General features: G+C 40.9%; 1 protein-coding gene across 2 annotated transcripts in view; it reads right to left on the reverse strand.

The window, feature by feature from the left end:
- ARAP2 (ArfGAP with RhoGAP domain, ankyrin repeat and PH domain 2) overlaps positions 1-25,610 on the reverse strand; it is a 147,926-nt gene that overhangs the window by 75,942 nt on the left and 46,374 nt on the right. For both annotated transcript variants that reach the window (XM_064149116.1, XM_064149115.1), the window contains exons 10-13: positions 5,936-6,051; positions 3,757-3,956; positions 2,933-3,018; positions 2,051-2,233 (exon numbers count right to left, since the gene is read on the reverse strand). In XM_064149116.1, coding sequence (XP_064005186.1) covers positions 2,051-2,233; positions 2,933-3,018; positions 3,757-3,956; positions 5,936-6,051 — 585 coding nt within the window. The remainder of the gene's footprint in view (positions 1-2,050; positions 2,234-2,932; positions 3,019-3,756; positions 3,957-5,935; positions 6,052-25,610) is intronic.

The following is a 25,610-nucleotide window of genomic DNA, read 5'->3' on the forward strand; positions in this document are numbered from 1 at the left end:
TTGGCAACAAGTAGGTGTCATTTAGATGCAAATCCTTTCACCTCTGATAGAGTCCCTCTATGTTTTGAGACCATAAACAGAGAAGTAGCAGGAATCATCAAATATGGTCTGAATCTAGGAAAAAAGCAGCAACAACATGAAGGAAATGCCAAAAACACAACCAAGAAGTTGCTCCTACAAGTTTCAATTGGGAAAGATACTGTGAATTAATGCTACTGGAGGGGGAAGATTCTGGTTTATTTATGTGAAAAAATGCCCCTCATTTTGATTCACAAATCAAGCTGCTCCAGAAAAGGATCCTACCAGTTTAGGCCTCCAAGTCTGAACCGAAGAGATGCAATTTCACCCTTAAAAATTCATTACTAGGAAACAGACTGAAGCTCATAAGTAGTTTTTCAGAACTATGCTCACAGTAATAAGACAACTGTTCTTCAGAGGCTCTTCCTACTTGATCAACTTCTTTGACATTTAAAGATTTCACCCACACTAGACCATTTTATTTTTATACACACAAAGACAGACAAACATAAGAAACCTTTTCTCTTTTTTTCTTTTCTTTTCTAAATCTTGATCTAAAAGCTTAAATCTAAGATTAGCTACACAATTACAGCAATCTATTTCATAACAGTTTCTACAACTTAATATGTGTTCAATTATTTAGTTAATAAATGAGTTTTTACCAAAATGTTTAAGGGAGAAGTCACTCAACACAAGAAGAGCGAAGTCTCAAATTCAGCTGCTCTAATAAACTTATAAGCATTCAGTAGGCACAAGATGACAGGGCAGACAGCTCAGGGCAAGTTCTAGAATTACTTGGCAATGACCACCTTATTAAACAGTAATTTCATGTCTCTATAGAGAATTTGACCATTACACATCATCTTTTTTTTTGCCAGTAATCAAATGATTAATTGACAAAAACCCTTTTCCCTCCACACTAAAAAAAACCAGACTTGGAAGAATCAAGCCTGTAAAACTGGGAGTTATTTGCTGTGGTCCATAGCTCTAATATTAAATAAAGTCTCTTGCTACCAATAAACAGGAAATAATCCAAATGTTTTATTTTGCAACAATATAAAGAGTTCCCATAAAACCCCAAATTGTTCCCAATTCCAATGAAGTGGAAAAAAAATGAATTCAAGCTACGTAGTGAGATGGTTCTGTACTTTGGCTAGAGGTGTTTTAGTGACAGCTATTCTCACAGGCCACTATTTTAACATTTTAATATACAACACACAACTTAGTATGTAAGAAAAAATAACACAACAACCACTGAAGAACTGAGACCTCTCAAGTTCAAACATGAACTTTTACATGATAATGCCTCCCCATAATCTCTGCACATCATCTGAGACAAGTTGATTCATGAACTGAAGCTGTTAGCATTGCAATATATATATATGAATCTAAATTCTTCTGTATTCACACACACCCTAAATAATAATGACTGAAATCAAGAGGTGTTCTAAGTCAGTCAAAGGGACATCAAAATAAAACAGAAACTGATAATTATAATTAGTATTTTCCACTATTTAGCTATAAGTAATTTAAGTAAAAGGAAACACTGAGAACTCATATTTTTCCATCATTAACTTTAGATGGTTTCACTTCCAAATAGCCACAAGTTACTACATAAGTGTTCATGAGCTAATTTCACCATTGGCAATACAAAACCATCTAAGGTATTGGAATGTTGGATATCAGATACAGAAGGTACCAAAAACATGTAAAGAAATCATGTAAAGCAGTGAAGTGGGAATCTGCAGCCCTATTATGAAGAAAAAGAAAGATCCATATCGATTGATAGCTCTGGAACACTCACTACAGGCCCCATGTAAGTACAATAGCCTTCTATTGACTAACTGGACAACCTAGGAACTAAGAAATCATGCAACAAGCCCTGTAAAGGCTCCAACACAATCCTTGTTTAGCTCTGTGAGAATACCACTCAGGATTCTGCATTTATTTCTCACCAGTTCAACAAGATGACCAAACTGCACACATGCACAATACAAAAGGTGTGGCATGGGTTTACCCATTCAAGTATTACCTTATTCAACTGTTCCTTGGTTTTGTAGCTAAAAGGTGCTTTCCTGAATTTTCCCTCTTTATATTTCTGTGTAATGAATGCTATCCTTTTTTCTGCAGGGGCATCCATATGCAGTTCTTCGTCTGGAGGAAGATTTCCTGCCCAAAAACTGTTTGCTCTTTTATTTCCAATGGTGATAAAGAGCTGAATAAGGTGCAAGAAAAAGAAACCAAACAAAACAGTATGAAGGATATGAAGTTAGCCTCTAAATAGTTTTCAGCTGCTACAAGTTGAAAGTGAAAGTTATTAGAGGAAAGAAAGCTGCTTGCAGGAGGTGAAAGCCCTTCTCAGTCACTGCCTATGGTCATTTATAAATGAATAATAAAGTCTGTGGTCATCATTTACTATCAACAGCAAGTAAACTTTACAAGGCTGACCAGTTATTTCAGTAGAAATGAGAAAATGAGCAGAGGGTCAAAGAAGACTGACATTTGTCCTCAAGCAAGCAGAGACGACTCAACCCTCTTGATCACCACCACTCTTTAATGCCTCAACCCTCTTGATCACCACCACTCTGATGCCTCAACAAACTGAACCAGTGGTAGGAAGTTTCCTTCCTTTTCCCCTTCCCAATACTGTTCCCACTAAGATTGTTCTCTGAAAGCATTGTTTCTTCTTTCAAAAAAAAAATCCCTAGATGGTTAGAAAACTACTAAGAGAAATTGTATAGATGGTGATCAAAAATTACTATTTTGGAGTGACACAGAAGTATATTGTTATCTGAAACAAGTCTACTGTAACAGCAGCATGTTAGTTTGCAGCTGCATGTTAGTTTTCATGTGAGTGAAGCAATAAACAACTCCTACTCAAGATGGAACAAAGAATCAGAATATCAGAACATACCTCAATAAGCTCATTGCTCCAAATGCTGGCATCCATTTTCAGACTCCGAACCTTTGAATCTCTTGGTCCTAATGATCTGTGCTGCCCTGAAAATCCAAGAGTATTTTTTTTTACTTAGAGCATTTACACTGGCTTTCTCTTCTGCTGAGATAACAAAACAAAATTTAATTAAAACAGTTTGAGTCTAATTACAGCTTTTTAAAAAGGCTGTGTTTGATATTTAAATATAAAAGCACCCAAAAGAAAAGAAACTGAAAGGGAAAAAGTGGATTTGCATTTGATAGTAGTGAATAGGCAAAGTAGGCTATGTGATGCAGAATGCTTTGGAGAGGATTTGTTTGGAAAGAAAGGCTTGATTTAAAAACTATTTTCCTGAATCTACTGCCTAAGTAGATATAAAATGTTAGAAGTAGATTTGCTAGGAGCAGATTTTCAGCATCAAGTGAAAAAGCTACCTCCTTTGGCAGTCAAATATGCCTTGGTGTCAGAGGTTTTAATATCCCAAAATTATACAATGAAAATTGCTATCCTTTGGTGTCCAGGCTTGGAAAACCCAGGCATTTCCCACAAAGTGCTAGTGCATCTTAATTTCCACTAATGTTGAGGGATTAGGGACCTGCTGTTTATGCCTGGAAGTGGTTTAGAATAAGGATGACCTTGGTGCCAGTAAATAAATAAACAAGCAACTTAGGTTTACTTGGTGTTTGTTAAAACTTTCATAAGGATGGCACCACAAACATGAAAAAAGCCTACTCAAGGACATGCACAGATATGCAAATATGACATTTCGTAGAACCCACACAGCCTCTCATTAATTACCCTACCTGCACACTTCTTACAAATGACAACACAGAGATTGATGGATGCCCAGTCAGGACTGGGAGCTTTACAGTCAGCACAGCTCCTGTTGGACTCATTGAACCAAATCTTCTCAGCTACTTCATAATCAGACAGAGTTTCTGCTATCGATTGCTGCAGGGCTTCAATCCACTCTTGTTTCTCTCTTTCCGACTCTGCTGTAAAGCTGAAACAATTGACTTTTCTGTGTTATTGACTTTTATTTTAAAGCCCAATTAAACATAGTCTGGAGTCTCCCATTTATTACATTTACACCTGAAATCACAGTCAAAAAATCATCCTCTACACAGATATAAATACTAAGATGGAATGCAGCATTGTGTATTTTCAGCCCGTGAAGAACTCCCTGGTTTTGTGTTCAGTTTTCAACAGTGCCTACTAGCACAAGCTACACAGCCTTTGTCATGTCCAAGTTACGTTCCTGAGGTACTTTCAATCTATTTATGGTTCCACTTGCCAAACTCAAGGTCTGATCTGTAACAACAGCATGAAGTGACCTACGGAAACTTGATGAGAATGGAGTTGCTAAGCACAACAGTCAAAAAAATGCTTTTCAGTTAAACTGGTATTTTTGAAAAATAGAAATTATTATAAGCAAACATCAACACAGTGATGGCCCCAGAGAAGGGAAAAGAACTACCTATCTACAAGCCAGCCACAGACTCAAATCACTAATCAGTACTAATCTACTGTCTGCTCCACTCATAGACTCATGGAATGGTTTAGGTTAGAAGGGACTTCCAAGTTCATCCAGTTCCAAACCCCAGGCACAGGCAGGGACACCTCTCAATAGAACAGGTTGCTCAAGGCCTCATCCAACCAGGCCTTGAACACCTTCAGAGAAGGATCATTGACAGCTTCCCTGGGCAACCTGTGCCAGTGTTTCACCACTCTCACTGGAAAGAACCCTTTCCTAACATTTAGTTTTAATCTCCCCTCTGCCAGTTTAAACCCATTACCCCTTGTCCTGTCATTACAAGACCTTGTCAATAGTCCCTCCCCAGCCTTCCTGTAGGTCCTCTTCAGATATGGGAAGGCCACTACAAGGTGTCCTCAAAGCCTTCACTTCCAGGCTGAAGAGCCTCAACTCTTGCAACCTGTCCTCATAGCAGAGCTGCTCCAGCCCTCTGAGCACCTGCATGGCCCTCCTCTGGACTCACTTTAACAGTTCAATGTCCTACTTGTGTTGGGGGCTCCAGAACTGTACACAGTACTCCAGGTGGGGTCTGATGAGAACAGAGTAGTTGTCTCAGAGCAAAAGGAGACTTTGCTATCATTCAGCAAGCCCGAGAGAACACTGTTTTCTTCACCTGCACTACTGAGGTCCCATTGAAGAAGCACTGTAACATTGAAGAAGCACTGTAATAGAAGCAAAAGGCTTCTATTGGCATATACTTATATTTGCTTAAAAAACATTACAAGTTGCAGCAACAGCCAAAGTGAAACTTTCTTCTGATTTCAAGGGAGGATTTCTACAAAGGCTGGCAAATCTATTCTTATTGAATAAAATGCTTACTATTAAATGGCTGCAACACTATTTCACTTCTGCAGTTTATTATTCTTTGTAAGGGTGTCAAATTCTTTTTCCTTCTGCCCTCGGCCAGAATCAAGGAAGAAGGCTACATCCTCTTCTGTGAGTGACAGGACAAGGAGCAGTGGGTGGCAGTTGAGGCACAGGGTGGACTCGATGATCTTGGAGGTCTCTTCCAACCTGGTTGATTCTATGATTCTATGATTCTATGTGAAACTGAGGAGGAATTTTTTCACTGTGAGGGTGACAGAGCACTGGAAAGGAGGTTATGGAGTCTCCCTCTCTGGAGATATTCAACAACTATCTGGATGCATTCCAGCGTGATCTGCTCTAGGTGATCCTGCTCTGGCAGAGGAGCTGGACCAGATGATCCTTTGAGGTCCCTTCCAGCCACTGCCATTCTACGATTCTGTGATTCTACAGATATGCATCTGCGGGCAGTGGATTTCTAGTCAGGGAGGTAAGAGATCAAGCACACAGAAACAACCTTCCTAATATAACTATCACCTTTACACCCCAAACCAGGAAAGTCACTGTAGTACAAAGCAAGTATTTCTTTAGTGCATTAGTTGTCTGCATAAATATTAATTAATAATAAATATTAAAGCTCTCACCTGAAGCTTTTATAAGGAGTAATTATTTCAAAAGATTGCTTGGCACTCCGATCCACTTGTTTTACATTTGCCACGTTCATAGGGATTAAAGTGATACCAAATCCTGTTTTAAAATCCTAGGGGAAAGATAGCAGAAGTTGAGAGCTTTGTCATTCAAGAATCAAACAAGTATAACAACAATTAAAGCAGTACAGACCAAAACCCAAGGTCATTCTGGCCACAACAAGCAAGTTCCTTCTAAATCATTAAGGGATAAATAAATCTGTATTAAATTTTGTCCAAACACTATGCTGCTAATTGCTAGAGTGACCTTCTTTGAGTGGGAGAAAGAAAAATGCACACACTACTAATAAAGAGAAAAAAAAAAGTTAAATAAGAGATTGCATTAAAATTAGACCCCAACCTAGGAGAGTATCAAGCTTAAATCATCCTTTAGTAACTAAATAATGTTTAAACCACTAAATCCTTCTCACTGACAGCAGTTTTGCCTGCTTTACCATTTTAACAAAATAAAACATTATGTATAAAACTCTCTTGGTTGATAATAAATCAGACTAATTTCCCCAAGACAACAATGTTGTGTCCATGATGGTAATTGCTGAGTGATCTCCCTGTCCTTATATTCATCCATGAGCATCTTGTTATAATAGACTCACTTAGAATCATAGAATCAGTCAGGGGGACCACAAGGATCATTTAGTTCCAATCCCCTGCCACGGGCAGGGACACCCTACCCTAGAGCAGGCTGGCCACAGCCTCATCCAGCCTGGCCTTAAACACCTCCAGAGATGGGGCCTCAACCACCTCCCTGGACAACCCATTCCAGGCTCTCACCACCCACACGGTGAAGAACTTCCTTCTCACTTCCAGTCTCAATCTCCCCACCTTCAGCTTTGCTCCATTTTCCCTAGTCCTGTCACTCCCTGGTATCCTGAAAAGGCCCTCCCCAGCATTTTTGTAGGCCCCCTGCAGATACTGGAAGTGTGGGATAAGTCAGGTACTGTTTCCTTGTCAGATTTCTTAGCAAAATAAATTGGGAATTTTTTGTTCTGTTGTTGTTGTTTTAACTTTTACAATAACACTGTGGAACCCAGATGTGGATTTCAGCTCAAATAATTTTAGAAAGCAGTAACTTTTCAACAGGCACCCTGGATTATCCACTCCTTCTATATATTAAAAAAACCTTCCCTCCTCACCTTTCTTCCACCCTCATACACTGCAATACAGACATTTTTATTTCCCTTCCCCTCATCTTCAGCACCCACTCCATTTTCCTGTAAATCAGTGGCTTTCATACTGACAGATCTGCCTTAGAAGAGAGCAGAGAGCTCTGTGAAGTCTACACAGCTCTTAATTCATCCTCAAAAGATCAGTTCTATGGGAAAGGAGTGGGCAGAATAATCTCTTTCAGAGTATGAACTTGACAGCATGTTCTGTAGCAGTGAAGCATTCTTAAAGTCAGACATCATCAGTGAGAAAAACAGAAGCATGAAATATGAAGTGGAAAAAAAAGGACTGAGGCTAGAAAGATACTAAATCTTTATTTCTATTAGCAGCAGTGTCTCAAAGCAAATAAGCAAAATGGGGGGAAAAATAACCTGTTTAACTTTCTAGAATTAAATGCTTTGCACTTCCCTGATGTAAATTGGATGCAGGTTTCATTTGTTGGTTTCAATTATTTCAAATAAATGGCCTTAAGAAGTCCTGATTTTTTTTTGAGTACAGGTAAATGAGACTAAACTTGTACCTGAACACCAGTGCAATGCATTCTTCATTTATTAAATAGCATCTGAATGACTGCTAGGAGCCATGGTTAATAGAAGTTCAATACACTCTTAGGTCCAGATGAGCAGCAAATGATGAGTAATGAAAATGACTGAAACAATAACTACCACAGTAAGCCAGATCAAAAGTTCACCTAGTACAGCAGCATCCCTTTAAGTACTTGCTACTAACTCCTGTCATAAAAAGAATGTAAATATGAAGAGGTACATTCTCATCTGCTCAAATGAGCTTCCAGCAATCTATAGGAATGTCTCTCAACAAATAGTTGCAGCAAAACCATCATGCTTATTGGACATCATGGAATTTAAACAAATTCACGTTCTGACCTCTGTAGCATTCTACTTTGTACATTTCCAAATGCTAGTTGTGCAAAAAAGCAGTTCCTTTGTGCAGGAATTTTGGGGTATATTTGCCAGATGATTGACAATTTCATTACACAATCTTAAAAAGAAAAAAGGTAACTAAGCTTTATTTATAGAATTGTTTCAATTGGAAGGTCAGGTCTAACTGTCAATCCAACACCACCATGGCCACTAAACCATGTTCTAAAGAGCCCTGTACACACATTTCTTACATATCACCAGGGATGGTGACTCTACCACCTCCCTGGCAGCCTCTTCCGTTCTCAGACCACTCCAGCAATCATAGAATCATATAATCAGTGAGATAAACTAAGAGCCTAAGATGCATTTCTAAACTCAAAACTCAACTTTATGTACACAATTCTAGAAGCCAGAGATCTCCAGTCATGCTAATTTGTTAATTTGTACATCAAATTATTAACTTATATATCCATGGCCAAATTGGTAAAATAGTATTCCAAAATCAGAGCTTGTTTAGAATCATAAAAGCAACCAGGTTGGAAGAGACCTCCAAGACCAGGCAGTCCAAACTATTACCCAGCCCTGCCCAATCAACTAGACCATGGCACTGAGTGCCTCATCCAGTCTTTTTTTGTACACCTCCAGGGTCAGCAAGGAAGATTTCATCCCTATTACCCAACTTAAACCATCCTTACCACAGTTTTATGCCACTTCCTTTCATTCTATCACCTTCCTAGACAGAAAGACCAACCGCTGCCCCACTCCAACCTCTTTCAGGAGTTGTAGAGACCAATGAGGTTTCCCATCAGCCTTCCCTACTCCAGACTACCTAGACCATGCTGTTGCTTCTTGAAAATCTCTATCTTACATTCCCTTCATCCTCCTCCTCTTTATGCCTTCAAGCAATCAGCTGCACCCACCTTCCTTGGAGGGAAAAGAGTAGGCTGCATGGAAGCATCCTGCAGGTCAAAGATCACCCATTTATATCTGTGTTGAACTAAGCAATGCAGAACTAAGCAAGCACTCTAGAAATTCAAACTGGTCTCATGGAAAATGTCCCTGCCTATTGCAGGAAGGTCAGAACTAGAAGACCTTTAAGGTCCCCTCCAAACCATTCTAGGAATCCATGAAATTACCTTTATTAATCTGAAAAGACTTCTGTTCAGCTGATGCACTGACTCTCTCAAATGTGCACTCATACCCAGTGCATGAAAATCCCAGTGATGAGAGAACAACTATGATAGTTTGCATTTAGCAAGTGCATCACAACTTCCAGTCTTAAGTTTTGGAGTAAGGAAAAGTCTAAAAGAGAAACAAGAACTCTTCAGAACTGAAGAGGGTGGCAAATTAACCAATTTCATGGGTACATTAGAGCGAAGTTATTTCCGTAATGGCCCAAACAAACTCTTTATGGCATCGCTTGGCATAAACCAGGCTTTGAGAAGGACAAGCACACTGCAATCTAATTTTCAAGGTTCAGAATTATATGTTTCCAGGAGTGCAGTCTTGTCCTCTTCTTCAGAAACACAAGTGGGAATTTGTAGAAGGAAGAAAGAAATGCTCCACTTGGAAAGATAAATTCATTCACTTTGAGTGCACAAGAGGACAATAGGACCATTCAGGCACTACACAAAATGTACTGACAGCAAGACCAAGCACTATCTTTTCAGAGTCGCTTCTGCGGGCTGAAAGCTCATTGTTTCAGAGAGATTAAACTGTGATAGACTTTCTGACACACTAAGAAAAGTTTAAGAAGATTCAAAAATGCAGAGAGAAAGCTGATTGTTGGCTTTAAAATTAAATCCAGATATGTCATAAATGTCTAGATCTATGCTAGGTTCATGAAGAACGATTGGGGGGGGAAAGAGTTGGCAAGAAAAGCTTTTATAGGAAAAAAAACAACAATCAAACACTTTTTTTTTCCCTACAGAACAATGATAGATCAAAAAGATTCACTAAACAGCACAGTTAAGTGAAGGATAAAAATAATAAGGGAAAGTAGAAGGCAGTTAATGATGAGGTGAGTACTGTTTTTTCTGATAAGCTGTTGTTCCTTTCCGAGGAAGGAATAATTACAATGCATGAGTCCTGCTGTCATTATCACCCTAGCCTGAAAAAGGTAACCTAGGAAATGATAGAACTGCTTCATGCATGCACCTAGAACATGCATATCACTGCACAGAATTGTTTTCTGTTATACATTCCCTTTGGCTTTTTTCAGTGAGACTAAGAGCCAGTAACCAGAATCCTAGTTTCTGTCCTCGCCTCCTGAACTGGAGCTGTCTATTTCAGCCTTTCCAGATGTGAAAGAAGCCCAACCTTTAAAACAGAAAAATGGGAAAAAATTGTCTCCCTCTTAATGAAAAAAAAAAAAAAAACAAAGGACATTTTGTATTAGAGGTCAGGAAACTGAGTAGTAACACAGAAACTGCTGTGCTGATATTAATGCTTACAATCATCAAGGTTGGAAAAGACCTCTAAGATTGAGTCCAACAACCACTAAACCATATCCTGAATTCTCTGAATATTTACATTGGTTTCTTCTCCTTTTATCATAGAATCCCTCTCTTAACCCTCTTCTAATAACATTTCTCAAGTACTTGAAGACTTAAAGAAACCAAGCAAAAAAAAGGAAACACCTAAATTCTTTTTTTGTATTCACCTTTTTAAAGGTGAATTTTATTTCAGTCCCCATCAGCTTCTCTCTATCCAACACTCCTCTACTCAGCCAACCTTGGCGTTGCAGAGCCCCCATTTAGACCTGGCACTTTGTGTCTCCTGGGGGAAATGAACATAGAATCATAGAATCAGTCAGGGTTGGAAGGGAACACAAGGATCATCTAGTTCCAGCTCCCCTGCCATAGGCAGGGACACCCTACCCTACAGCAGACTGCCCACAGCCTCAGCCAGCCTGGCCTTAAACACTTCCAGGCATGGGGCCTCAACCACCTCCCTGGGCAACCCATTCCAGGCTCTCACCACTCTCATGCTCAACAATTTCCTCCTCACATCCACCCTGAACCTACCCATCTCCAGCTTCACTCCATTCCCCCCAGTCCTGTCACTCCCTGATATCCTGAAAAGTCCTTCCCCAGTTTTTTTGTAGGTCCCCTTCAGATACTGGAAGGCCACAATAAGGTCACCTGGGAGCCTCCTCTTCTCCAGACTGAACAGCCCCAACCCTTTCAGTCTGTCCTCATAGCAGAGCTGCTTCAGCCCTCTGAGCATCCCAGTGGCCCTTCTCTGGGCCTGCTCCAGCATGTCCACATCCCTTTTGTAATGGGGGCTCCAGAATTGGATGCAGTACTCCAGGTGGGGTCTCCTCAGAGCAGAGTAGAGGGGGAAAATCACCTCCCTCCACCTGCTGGCCACATTTCTCCTGATGTAGCCTAGAATCTGGTGGGCCTTCTGGGCTGCAAGTATGCTATACTTAGGCTTAGCTTCTCCAGCTGCCTTTCATCAGGCTTTTCAAATCTCCAGAGATTTATATCCCTCATCACAGCCTAAAATGTTTTAATGGTGATAGTGACATATCATGAACAGGAATAAGAACTGCCACAAGTAAAGACATACATACTCTTCTCTTCCAGTCTTCCTAATGAGGTCTCAAAATGAAACTGCAGTGAAGCATAGACCATCTAATTACACACACAAAACTGATGCTAAGAGAATGTGGAGTTTGCAGACTCAAGCCCTGATGAGCAAGGAGATGTTAGAATTCAAACTGTCTATACCTGTTAACTCCATAGCTTCATGCTCTTCTGTGATGCTATATGAGGTAATCACATCATCAGTTTTCGGTTTGCTAAGCAAAATCCCTGTGTCCTGTATTGAATACCATTTAAGTTCTTTTTGCAAAACATTTTTAATGACAATCAGGTGTTTTGGAGGTTTAAAAGAAGGAAGAAAAGGGCCACTCAGATTTGCTCTTGTCCCTGCCTTGCCCAAGTCTTGTTTGCAGTGTACTGAATATGCCGCTGGAGCACATCCCTCTCCTCATCGTTCCACATCATTCCATTATAAATAAACCTAACATGAGTACTTGCAGATGGCTCTGTGGTGAAAGCCAACACATGGGAAGTGAGGACAGCTATGAGATGTGCTTCTAAAAACACATTCCTGACCAAGACTCTAAGGCAGTTAGATATTACTTCTCATCCAAGTCCCAAATCTCTCCACTTACTACACAAGTAACTCAGATTCCTCACTTCAGCAGCCATGTGTGTGCATTTTGCAGCACCAACACAATTCTTAAATCACTTGATTATGCACCAACAGGCCCAGCCTTGCTTGTTGCATGGGATGGATCTAGGACACATGAAGATGAAAGCCCCCTTCCTGTATAGGCTGCAAAATACAAAAAAGGGAGGATCACATAATTAAAGTGACTGAATAGCATCCTGGAGAGTTAGCTCTTATCTTTGCCTTTGCCAATTTCTACTCAGTGCAAATCAAAAGCCCAAGCACACAGTCATTTCACTGCACATTTTTCATTTCCTAGTACCTGACTTTATGCTCTAGGGTTTGATTTGCAGAACTGCTGAGCAACTGGAACTTCAGTTGAGAACTGTGAAACTAGTTTCCTAAGCAGGTGTAATCTGACAGAGAACTGTTCCCTCCAAGTCCCCCAGAAAAGACAGAAAACAAGGAAATGCAAAATGCATGGACATTTGAATGACTCGCTCTGTTTCTGCTGCATGGAGGAGAAAATCATGTTCCTCCACCTAACTGACAAAAAAAATACATTCACCATTGTTCCTCAAACAGCCAAACACAGCAATTACTGATGATTTCCTCCCAGAACATTCCTTTACTGATGAAGGATCCTTTCTGTAAGGCGCTTTTGAACAGTGTGCAATAAAAAGGTACAGGTTACTGCTTGAAAAGAGAGTAACTGTTTGGTAACTTTAATAAGTAAACAAAGCACTGAATGAGGTACTGCTCCCGTGGAGGAAAATTGCATATTCCAGTATCTACTGCACAACATTAAATTTTAAAGGTTTTAGAAATAAGCCCAGTTTTGCCACATTTAGAGTGGGTGTACAAGTTTGTATTCATGGTAATGTTCTTTCACAGGGTTTTAGCGAAGATCTCCCCCAAAATGAAGTTCACATAACCACAGCAAAATGCACAACCAAAAAACAACACCAAAACTCTTCAATTATTCTACAACTTGGAGTTCAGCTGAGACACCGAAAGTGTGATTCGGGCTATACTCCATTCTCCAAGCACATGCCTTTTCTTGTCATTCAACATACTAGGAACGTGACAGTCTCACACGCGAGGCACCCAAGACAGAAACAAGCACCAAAAGCAAGCTGGAAACACTGCATACAAAACCTGCCTTGCTGTCTTCCAAAACACCCTGACAGATCACACAATACATCAGGTTGAAAGGACTCTCCAAGGTCATCTTATCCAACCCCTCTGCAGTGAGCATGAACATCTCCAAACAGATCAGAATGTAGAAGGCACCACCAGATTTGATCTTAAACGTCTACAGTGATGGGGCCTCAACCCTCTGGACAACTTGTTCCAATATTTACCCAACAGATATTAAGCAAGAGAGGAAAAAAAACTGCTCTCTGTTGCAAATCCCTCTCCTCTACATGAAAGACAAGCACAGACAATTTGAACAATTATGGTGATTCCATCCCAGCAGGGCTCATCTCCAGCACAGAGTTGATTCAGGAATCAGCATCTTACCAGCTAGAGAGGCTGAAGCAACTGCAGCCTTCCTGGTCTATGATCTTTATTTATGCTGCTTCATCAAACACCATGAGATGACTTAGAGATAATGCAGCTAAACACACAGATAAAACTCCAAGCCTGTCATGAGTAAGTATAGCCTCTATTCAAGGCTTTCACCTCTATTCCTGTTCCAATGGTCATTTAGAGCACTGCCTCATTAAAAGAGACAATCATGTTCCTCGTGATTGTGGCCGTTTGAGCTGATCCTCTAGCTCAGACATAGGGGAGAGATGAACATTCCAGGGATAGGCCACATAAATGGCAACAATAGATAAATTAATATAATTTCATTGGAGCATCAAGAACTTAATGTCTAGAAGCACAGTTTGTTCTCCCCCTTCTCCCGCTGGCTTCTGCTGCTGCAGCTTCGCCTATCTTCCCCGGCTGCTGTTTTGGCTACTGCTGCTTCTGCTGCTTCGCCACCGCTTGACCCCCTCCCCATCTCCCTTAAGGTTATTGTATTGTTGTTTTTTTTTTTTTCCTTCCTTCTCTAGTTATTATTTCTCTTTACATTGTTATATTATAAGAAAATACAATTTCATCTTTCCCTGACGGGCAAGATAGGCGAAGCTGCAGCAACAGAAGCCAGCGGGAGAAGGGGGAGAACAAACTGTGCTTCTAGACATTAAGTTCTTGATGCTCCAATGAAATTATATTAATTTATCTATTGTTGCCATTTATGTGGCCTATCCCTGGAATGTTCATCTCTCCCCTATGTCTGAGCTAGAGGATCAGCTCAAACGGCCACAATGATGCAGAACTCATAATACACAGAAATTCATTCCACTGCAGAGCTCTTGCCACTTCCTTCACTCATTTTTCATCCCAAGGAGATATGTAAATCCTATTATGACCTGGAAATTCCTCAGTTCTCCTCATTTTTATTGTCTGACCCCATCCACCTGCCTATGATTTATTTATTCTTTTCATTTAGCCAGAAGAGGTACCCCTACAGTCACCATCTCAAACTCACACACACCTCAACACTTTCCCTACAATAAGCGCTCAAAGCACCTCTTGTTGATGCAAGGACATTTTAAACACAGCTATTAGTATTAAAATTTAAAGTAGCCATCTGGACTCCTCTTTGTGCTTCATAACTCCTCAGTGCTTCGTAACTGGGAATCTTCCAGGAAGATTTATCAAGATTGTTCTCTGGAGACCAAAATAGTCTGTTTATTTTAAAAGTACCACATACATTTATTCACATCTTCATAATTTTCTTGCTGAAGCTTTGCAGACACAGTGAAGATCTTGCTCTGTACTCACAGTACAGACAAATTGCTTGAACTCCTAGAGGAAGGATGGTTTGTCAATGTTTCTGTGCTATTTTAAAAGCTAGAGCAGTGGTTATGGATAATTGAGGAACATCCTGATACAGCTTTTTGTACAGTTGTCACTGACAATGAAAAAAAACCAACAACTGCTACAATACCCCCACTGGCAAAGATCCTATAATGAACCAAGAAAATGTCCAAACATCATGATATTGACCAGTAAAAAGCACCTTACTGTTTGCAGTACAGCGACTGCAAACAATAAGGTGCTAAAATAATTAGTTCTCACTGTGTATATAAAAGCTTCTTTTATTTGCTGCCTACTTCAGTAAAATTAAATTTAATTTCCTATGATATCACATTTTACAAGTAAAAATAATTCATAATTTCTCCTGACAATAAATATTAGCAAAAATTTCTCTGTAGGAGGAGGTTTTTCAAGGCTCTTTTACTTGTAGACTTCTAGAATGGTTTGGGCTGGAAGTGACCTTAAAGGCCATCTAGTTCCAATCCCCCTGCTCTGGGCAACCACACCTCCCACTAGACCTTGCTTGTTTAAGGCCTCATCCAACACCCCCAGGGAGGTGCCATCCACAACCTTTCTGGACAACCTGTTCCAGTGTCTCACCACCATCACTTTAACAAGAGAATTCCATCCTAATAATCAGTCTAAATCTGCTCTCCTTGATCTTCAATCCATTCCCTCTTATCCGACCGCTACAAGCCCTTGTAAAAAGTCCCTTTCCCAGCTCTCATTCCCAATACTCATTTAGGTACTGGAAGGCTGCTAAAGGTTCTCCCTGGAGCTTTCTGTTCCCCAGGCTGAACAACCTCAACTCTCAGTTTATCCCCATAGGGAAGGTGTTCCAGCCCTCTGACCATTGTTCTGGACCTCTTCTAGGCCTGCTCCAGCAGTTACATGTCCTTCTTATGCTGGGAGCACCAGAATTGGATGTGGTGCTCCAGGTGGGGTCTCACAAAGGCAGAGGGCATGAAAAAAAACCTCCCTTGTCCTGCTGGAGTGTCATCTGCATAAAGTTGTAAAGCAACATCTAACTTGGGAATTCTGAGCCAGGATCTGGCTTAACTAATGCTACAAATGGGATCCATCATAAATCTTACCTTCATGCAACCTTGCAAAATCCAAGATCTTTACAGAGGACAATTATTGTCAAAAAAGTTTCAACACTTTTTCAAGTGCCATCCAAGCAGGATTAACTCCAATGGGCATATTTACATCCTAAACAAGTATCTATAGCTTTCTGAACATCCTATACTCCAAACATACCCAATTTTATCATAATTAGATCACTATAGGATTTCCCTGATGATGTTAATAAAGCTAGTAGCTCAGATTTCAGACCCTATCAAACTGAACAGCCTTTCCGAGATGATATAAATTGCAACAAAATACACCCAAAAAAGTTCTCATTAGGAGTATTTTAATGAAATGTGGGGAGCTCTGGATTGCACTAACAGTACTTTTTCCAGTTAGGGAGATTTTAGACACCTGCAGCTCACAAAGCCATTAAAAGAAAAAGTTTCACTTTAACAAGTGACATGACAATCTTCAATTTAAGAGGGAAAAAAAGTAAGGCAAAGAAAGTACAATTCCACACAAAAGCTTTTGGCCAGATGGTGCAAGTTCTTAGCTAGTTAAAAAATATTCACTCCAGCAGAAAAGAGACATTGGATCCCATCAGACTCCACATGCACTTACATTTGGATAATCCAGGAAGTTTTGAAATAATTGAGCCAAAACATCAAAAGGAATTTTCTGCTTATGAAAGACAAACATATATTTGGTAGAACTGTATCTTCAGTCTGTGCAAGCCCAAAAACTTTGAAGACTGGGCCTTAGCCCCACGGAGGTACAGACATTTTCCAGAAGCCAGTGCAAAGCAGAGACTTCCCACTAACCTAACAAGACCAAACTATGATTTGTGAACTCCTCACTGCTTTAGAGTAACTATAACAGCACTGGGTAGGGACAGCAACACCAACAGGTTTGCCATACATTATTCTATGCCTGGACCAAGAAATGCCTGATGCCATGACAACAGCAATGTCACACAGAGGCTTTTGTTAAGCAGGAATCCTGTCTAACCTAGTCAGTTATTTCAGCATTTTCTCCTCTCTACATTTAGAGTTCAGCCAAAAATGGAGTAGGTTTTTTTCTGCTAGCTTTAGGTTCACACATACTCAATTTTGTCTTTCTGAGACAGACAAAGATGAAAATAGCTGAGGAATGCATGAGAAATATTTTGATTTTTTTTTTGTGAAGCAAAAAAACCCACTCATGACCACGTACAGCTACATTCAGCAGCTCTTCACTTTCATATTTGCCTAGACTTTGTCATGAAGGCAATGATTACACATAAAGAAAACAACCTCAGTATAAATGTGCAGAAGAGTTTCACAAACCGATACAGTTCACAAACAAACCATCTACTTTTCACTACTTAAGTACTGAAAGGGCTGGAGTATTAAAGGCTCATCGAGTTTACTGAACTCCCAGTAAACCTATCATTAATGAAAGTTTTATTACGTGTTCATACAAAAGCCACTGCAATTTGGTTGTAGCCATTTTTATCTTTAGTTTAGTTTTGCTTTTACAGTGATTAAAACTAAAAGAAGGGCAACGACCACAGATATATACTGTGAATACCAGAGGCATTCACAACTCAGAGAATAAGCCCATACAGTTACAGGGAAGCTATTCAAATATTTTTGTATGACAGTCAAAAATAAAACAGGGGTCCAGTTGTAAAACCATCTGCATTGCACTCACATTTCAGGATTAGGTCTAGAGTTAATGTAGTCCTACTGAAGCAAAACGCCTTTCTCTTAATTAACATAGAGCCTAAAGTGTTTATGAATATCACTCTTCCAAAACTCAAAAGTCATGAGAAGCATCATATGTTTAAAAAAAAAAAGAATCAAGCAAATTCAAGCTAGCAAAGGAATTACTTTCTGCTAGTGAGAAGCAGCACATCAAACAGAAAAATCCATATTTGCACTCTGTACAGAGCACCCATACTCCAAGGAAGGTTAGACAAAGTCAAGCTAAAAAGCAAAAATCAAATGAAAAACAACAAGTCTCAACCCTTAAACACCTCACAACATGTTCCTTCCAAAGAACCTTCATGCCCTGTGTTACTAACCAAAGAGCTGGTTGGTAGAAAGAAACCTAAAAACTAAATAATCTTTAGCAAATTGTCTCTAGCTACTATTTCTACATTTATCTTGCTTCACCCAGCTTCCCCTTGTCACAGAACAAGCACAGGAAGGTCTTGCAGGACCCAGGATAAGCTGCAGACATGCAGCTCCCTTGTACCATAATGATTCCACCTGTCTCCTGCAGTCTTTTCACCGCTCAGGTGTCTCACTCCCATCCATCTCCCTACACAGCAAAGAAATTAATCTTACTCATCTGAACTTAACGAAAGACTGAAAAAGCAAAGCTTGCTAACAGCAATGTTAACTCAGTGTTCAGAGTTCTTGGGGTGAAGTAACAGCCCTTGACTGCTGCTTACACTGAGTCTAAAAGCATTAATAAGCTCTGAGTACTGGAGCAAGCAGAAGCTTAACTGTAATATTTTGCAAGTTTACAAATGTGTCTATTAGAACAGCTTTCAAAATCATGCAATAATCAAAATTGTTTTGAAGCAGATGCATTTTACCATGCTCAGATAAGCCAAGATGCCACACAAATCAGAGATTGGTCAAGAACAGCACCTACAGTGGCACTTTGTTCATGCAAAGTGACAAAAATCCCCCAAAACACTGATTTACAGGCTGACCAAACAGCAACATCCTGACCTAGACATCAGCAAAATGGACCCACTCATATCATGGTGAAAGCACAGCTATGATAAAACAGTTCTGGCTCAGAACTGAAGGTATGCAGGTGCTTCTCATCATCCAGCAGTTGCATCAAGGTTTGTTCAAACAAAAGAGAAGCTCACAAATAGTAAAATATAACGAGATATAAAACTGCTCCATTTCAGGATATTCAGAAGCCCAGCAGCAGCAGTTTGTAGCAGCTGTGGGTGGGGTGGCTTGTAACATGCTGCAATAATTTTTGAGAACAGAAAATCTTCCAGAAAATCCTTCTATATTAGCACAAAGGGGGCAGCTGCAATCTGCAAACACACTGAAGTTAGAAGGAGGTGAATTTTCCCAGCATGACCATGCCATTTAAGAAAGTAGGCCTAACAAGTACTCAGGATTAAAACAAAATACTGGACTAAAATGAAAACCTGGCAACTCTGACACTAGTGGCAAGGCTCCAACTGACATTCATAGAGCTGGAGATTCACCCCACATACCTGTTTTTAGAACCTACAAGTAACAGCTTTCCTTAAACCGCCCTGGAAATGAATCTTTAACTTTTCCATTTAGAAGGAGAAGCAGCTAGAACAAAATCTGCACAGGTTTCCTTAAGCTTCATTCTAAAAATGCATCTGCATGTAGTGTCAGCAGAATGAAATTTAGGTCTGGGGATGAAAGACTGTCTCATTGTGAAGACCTGAGCAGGCAGCACCACAGAAGTGGGATGAGATAACATCTTCTGGTTTTGTACTTACAATGCACTCTATTAACCTTTTTTTTTCCCTTTTTCCCTGTAAAATTCCAGTAAAGCTCCACCTGCATGAACTAAGAATTGCGTTTCTGATATTCCATACCTCATCAGTGAGAGAAAGAGGAAGAAAAAGAGCCTCTAAAATAGAGCCTTCTGTAGATGTAAGCCTTTTTCTTTCCCTGCGTTTGCATTTACTGCTCAGAACACCAATAAAGATGCACAGATTTCATATTCGAACTGCTAATTGTACATGCTCACTGTAAGCAGGGGCAATTACCTAAGATCATCCTGAAATCAAGTTCTACTAACTTCACATTGTCATTAAATAAAACAGAAAAGATGAAGCAAGCTAGCTATCATCCCTTTTTAGCTGCAGAAGGAAAGTCAGAAGCTTGTAAATACCTAAGGCACAGGAGTGATTACAGAGCACACAGAAAACAGACAGAGAAACAGCTGATGTATTTATTCAGGGTGAAATAAGCCCTTTCCAGGCAAGTCACAGAGAAGTGTCAGGTTCCTCTGCTGTGTGGTTGGCTTGTTTTAAACAAAGTAAGACACACTATGATGCAACCCCTCCTTTGCTTCTATGGGAAAAAATAAGTGGAAGGTGAAAGAAACCAACCTGGAAGTCAGAATCCATCTCTCCCACCTGGGCATCAGTGATGACCAGTCAGCACTGTCTCCTTCTCTTCTCTTATGGCTACTCAGGACTAATGATTTTTGCCTTGATCAGTTTCTCAACTTTCGTTATGACCCCCATCTCCTGGCTCATCAGTTTTCTTGCAGCCCAGTAAATTGGCAGCTGCTCAGTTCCTTCAGGGGAGAGAAGCGAGAGTCAATTGTAATAATGGGCTGCAATTACTCCTGTGTTGCAGGAACTGAGCTGCTGTTGCTGACTGCTGTCATTTTATCTGCCTTTGAACTTCTTTATGACCCCATGGCAAGGAATTACAGCCCTTGACTGAAAAAACACATCACACATCTCATCATCACACAAAGTCCTGCAGAGCCTCTCAAACAACTGCCAGACAGGCTGACAGTGAAACAAGAAACAGTATAAAAAGCCATCATAATTATACCAGTGCAGCCACACTGCTTCAAGACCTTCTTCAAATCACACTCACAGCTCTCTAACACAGCTCTGCAAACTGGACTTAAGACTGTGGACATGTCTAAACACAGATAAATAATGCAGTAGAATGGATATAGATCCTCTCTGCCTAGATGTGGAGCACAGAACCTCATGCAGTTTGAAAGCATTGGATGGTGCAAGACAGAGACAATAACTTTGCCAGTGAGCAAAATGGATTCATAGCCAAAGGAGAGCAGATCATTTGGGGTTTTTTTTTCATTTTTTTAAATAGCCTAACTCACCTTTACCTATATATAAAATTAATGGGCAGAGGCTGTAATAATTAAATATTAGATATCAGAACTCCCAAAGGATTGCAAAGCTAATGCAGGTGTCTCACCACCAGGGAGGCGGTTGAGGACCCATCCCTGGAGGTGCTTAAGGCCAGGCTGGATGAAGCTGTGGCCAACCTGGTCTTGGGTAGGGTGTCCCTACCCATGGCAGGGGGCTTGGAACTAGATGATCCTTGCGGTCCCTTCCAACCCTGACTGATTCTGTCACTCTATTTATCTCCATGAGTAAAACACACTCATCAGCCATTTCATCCTTTGGATAAAAGTCAGGGTTTGGGTTTATTTCAAAGCAATTTTTACTGGAAACACTGCAGAAGTACAACATGAAGGTCCCCAAAAGACCAAAAAAACAAACTAAAAAAACCAACAAAACCAAAACTACCACCAAACAAAGCCAACAAAAATCCACAAACCAACTAAAAATACCCCACAAACAAACAAGCAAAAAATAAAACCCCAAACAACAAACATGCAACCAAATAAAAGTTGTTTGAAATGCTCAAAGCATCACTTAAACTACAAAACCAAGACTACTTCCATCTTTTCTTTCCTGAATCACTGCTTTCCATCCTCTCCAATGGTACTAGGCTGAATATATTTCCTTTCTCAACCACTGTCCAGGCCTATGCACATTGCCCTCCTGCTGCCCACTGCCAATTGTTTTGGCAGCCTTCCACCCTAAGTGATGGTAACAAAGCTTGATTCTTGCTACAATTCTGTGCATGGAACATTTGTCAAATGTCCCTTTAAAAGTGTTAGACATCAATCAATCATTCTGGTGGATCTCTGGGGAGGGGGTGTCAAGCACAGATGCTGAGGTGGAAATAACTTTGGAGTGAAGTTTTTCTGGAAATGTCTGTAAGAAACTGGGTTTTTAATGAGCAAATTTTAAAATCATCCCTAACCAGAGAATACCTGCATGCAAAATATTGAAGAGGGGGAATTTCATTTAATAACAATGGCATTGAAGTGTTTCATGAGGCAATAATTCAGTTTGAGTTGATTAAGTTCAAATTTGTTGGCCTAGCAATTTATTAACCAGGGACATAAATTATTGCTGAGGAGGCCCACTGGGGTATTTCCCACATTCTCACTATGCTGTAAATCATAAATTCCTTTCCTTTGGCTGTAAGGATGGCACATTTGTTTAGAACAAAGTTTGTAGATGTAATAACAAAGCAAGATTTTCTTCACTTCTTTGTCTTATCTGAGCAATGCCCACACTGTTCCAAACAACACCAAGAAACCAGCACAAAAGGAAAATGAGTCATTTAAGGACCAAGAACGTCTCTCAAACTACCATATTGACATCCTTAGTATTTAAGGATTATTTTTATAATGCTTATTTTAAGTCATTCCCTGGTGAAAACTTGTGCTAGTTTGAAGCTAGCTAGAATGTTTTGGTGAGAAGAACTAGATTACAGGCTGTGAAAGGAAAACAAGGGTCCTGTCTTCTTCACTCATAGACTTGCTGAGATGTACAAGAACAAGAATCCAACATAGATAAGGGAGTCGCACTTCTTCTTCTTGGGGCATTGCCTGAGCTGCACTTCTCTCTAGCCTCTCTGCCATCTCTCTGATAATCCACTTTGCTTCCTAACCCCCTGGCTGAACCTCCATTCTTCCTTGGGACTGGGGTAAGGCTAAGAGGGGTGGGAGAAGGTGGAAGGGCAGTTGGGAGCCCCTCCTGGGGACTCAGGTTTCTGGGAGGGCTGCTGTGTTTCTGTATTGCCTTTTACCTTGTATATTTCTGTCTATAACTGTATATACAGGCATGGAGTCAGTCATCAGCAAGTTTGCAGATGGTACCAAGCTGGGGGCAGATGTGTCTGGGTTGGAGGGCAGAAGGGGTCTGCAGCGGGACCTTGACTGCCTGAACAGATGGGCAGAGTCCAATGGGATGGGGTTCAATAGCTCCAAGTGCAGGGTGCTGCACTTTGGCTACAACAACCCCATGCAGAGATACAGGCTGGGGTCGGAGTGGCTGGAGAGCAGCCAGACAGAGAGGGATCTGGGGGTGCTGATTGATACCCACCTGAACATGAGCCAGCAGTGTGCCCAGGTGGCCAAGAGAGCCAGTGGCATCCTGGCCTGCATCAGCAATGGTGTGGTCAGCAGGAGCAGGGAGGTCATTCTGCCCCTGTACTCGGCACTGGTTAGACCACACCTTGAGTACTGTGTTCAGTTCTGGGCCCCCCAGTTTAGGAGGGACATTGAGATGCTTGAGCGTGTCCAGAGAAGGGCGACGAGGCTGGGGAGAGGCCTTGAGCACAGCCCTACGAGGAGAGGCTGAGGGAGCTGGGATTGGTTAGCCTGGAGAAGAGGAGGCTCAGGGGTGACCTTATTGCTGCCTACAACTACCTGAGGGGTGGTTGTGGCCGGGAGGAGGTTGCTCTCTTCTCTCAGGTGGCCAGCACCAGAATGAGAGGACACAGCCTCAGGCTGCGCCAGGGGAGATTTAGGCTTGAGGTGAGGAGAAAGTTCTTCACTGAGAGAGTCATTGGACACTGGAATGGGCTGCCTGGGGAGGTGGTGGAGTCACCGTCCCTGGAGCTGTTCAAGGCAGGATTGGCTGTGGCACTTGGTGCCATGGTCTAGCCTTGAGCTCTCTGGTAAAGGGTTGGACTTGATGATCTGTGAGGTCTCTTCCAATCCTAATAATACTGTGATACTGTGTGATACTGTAAATATCTGCTTGTATATTGTGCTAGGCTGTAAATATAAGCTTCATTCAAATTTCCAGAGCCAGCTGAGTCTGGTCTGGGCAATTTCTAAAGCACCAGAAAACTCAAATGGCCTATTTCAGTAGTAAAAAAGCAACTCTAAGCTGCTCTCTCCACTACCAGCAAAGATATTGTTCACATTTTCAGTGTGCACTATGCAGAGGACAGCAGTTCTGGAGCATGCTTCCACTGTTTAATTGTTTGCAGCAAAAAAGGCTGGGGAAGGATGAAAGAGTATGAAGAAAAACAAATAAAGGATGGGATGACAATAAATTCAGTGTATCTTAAATTCCAATGCTCCTTACTCTGATGAACCACAAGAGAGGCTGAAGTGAGCACATCCAATCTGGAAAACTATTGGGAAGTAACATCAGAAATCCATGAATCTCAGAACAGTTTGCTGTACGAATGCTGAGCTTTTCCTGCTTGCTCAGCTCTTGCAAGCTAAGTGCATTATGATCAATCACCTGTTTTCAAGTGCTTGGAGTTCCAGACATTGTACAATGTCAGTTACAAGGCACATGAATGGATTGCAGGCACATTCTTTGGTCTCCTGCTGGTGCATACTAATCCATTTTACTTAGTACTGCAACCAAAGAGAATGTTTCAATCATCATAACATGAGCCTGTGCTCATCTGACCATATTCACCACAGCTTAGGCAAACCTTAAAGCCATCAAGGATGCTGCTTTTCCACTTCAAACTGGACAGAAGAGTAGCCTCACTCCTCTGCTACAGTTTAGCTTTTACAGAAGGATGCACACACAACTTATCTCTTTGTCACATGGGCAATACAGAAAAAAGTAAGTAAATATCCTTTGGTGACATTTCTTGTCTGAGCCACAGCAATTAAAGATTAAATCAATTAACTGTGTTCAACTAATTGAGCTGCAACAGGTTTCAAAAATGGCAAGTTACAGGCTAAAGAATAAACAAAATTGCAATGGCAGATCCTGTTGGTTTTAACTGGAAGTGGAATTCGCAAACACTGTCATAGAATCATGGGAGAGTTTGAGTTGGAAGGGACCTTAAAGATCATCTAGTTCCAACCCCCTGCCATGGGTAGGAACAGCTCCTACTAGAATCCTACTACCTCAAGGTCCCATCCAATCTGTCTTTGAACATTTCCAGGCTTGGAGCCTCCACAGCTTTTCTGGGCAAGCTGTTCCAGTGTCTCAACAACCTCACAGGGAAGAATTTCCTGCTAATACTAATAGCTAAACTCAATCCAGCTCCTTTCAGTTTGAAGCCATTACCCCACATTCTACATGGCTTTGTCACTACATGGCTTTGTCAAAAGTCCTTCTACAGCTCTCCTGTAGCCAGCTTCAAATCCTGGAAGGTTGCTAGAGGGATTCCCTGGAGGCTTCTCTTCTCCAAGCTCAATGACCCCAACTCTCTCCACCAGTTTTCACAGCAGAGGTGCTCCAGTCCTCTGATCATCTTTGTGGATTTTGGAGGTCTCTGCCAATCTGGTTGATTCTATGACCTGCTCTAACAATTTCACATCCTTCTTGTGTTTGGGGCTCCAGAACTCGACATAGGACTTCAGGTCCCTACCTCTCATGAAACTAGAGTAGAGAAGGGACATGTTTGTGCCTCTGAGTTTGTGGAACACTTCAGTGAGGAAACATTGCTTTCGCTGCCTCAGAAATGCTCCTCTTCACTGCTGTAATGGCTTTGTAACTAGATGCAAATACTGGTATTCCAGCTCTCTTAATTAGTTTAATACCTGAATTAAAGGATGCTGGCTGAGGAAAAGGAAGAGGGGAAAAAAATGATGGGGAAAAAAAAAAAAAGAAAAAG

The sequence above is a fragment of the Pogoniulus pusillus genome, chromosome 9, assembly GCF_015220805.1.
Source record: "Pogoniulus pusillus isolate bPogPus1 chromosome 9, bPogPus1.pri, whole genome shotgun sequence".
Taxonomy (NCBI): Eukaryota; Metazoa; Chordata; class Aves; order Piciformes; family Lybiidae; genus Pogoniulus; species Pogoniulus pusillus.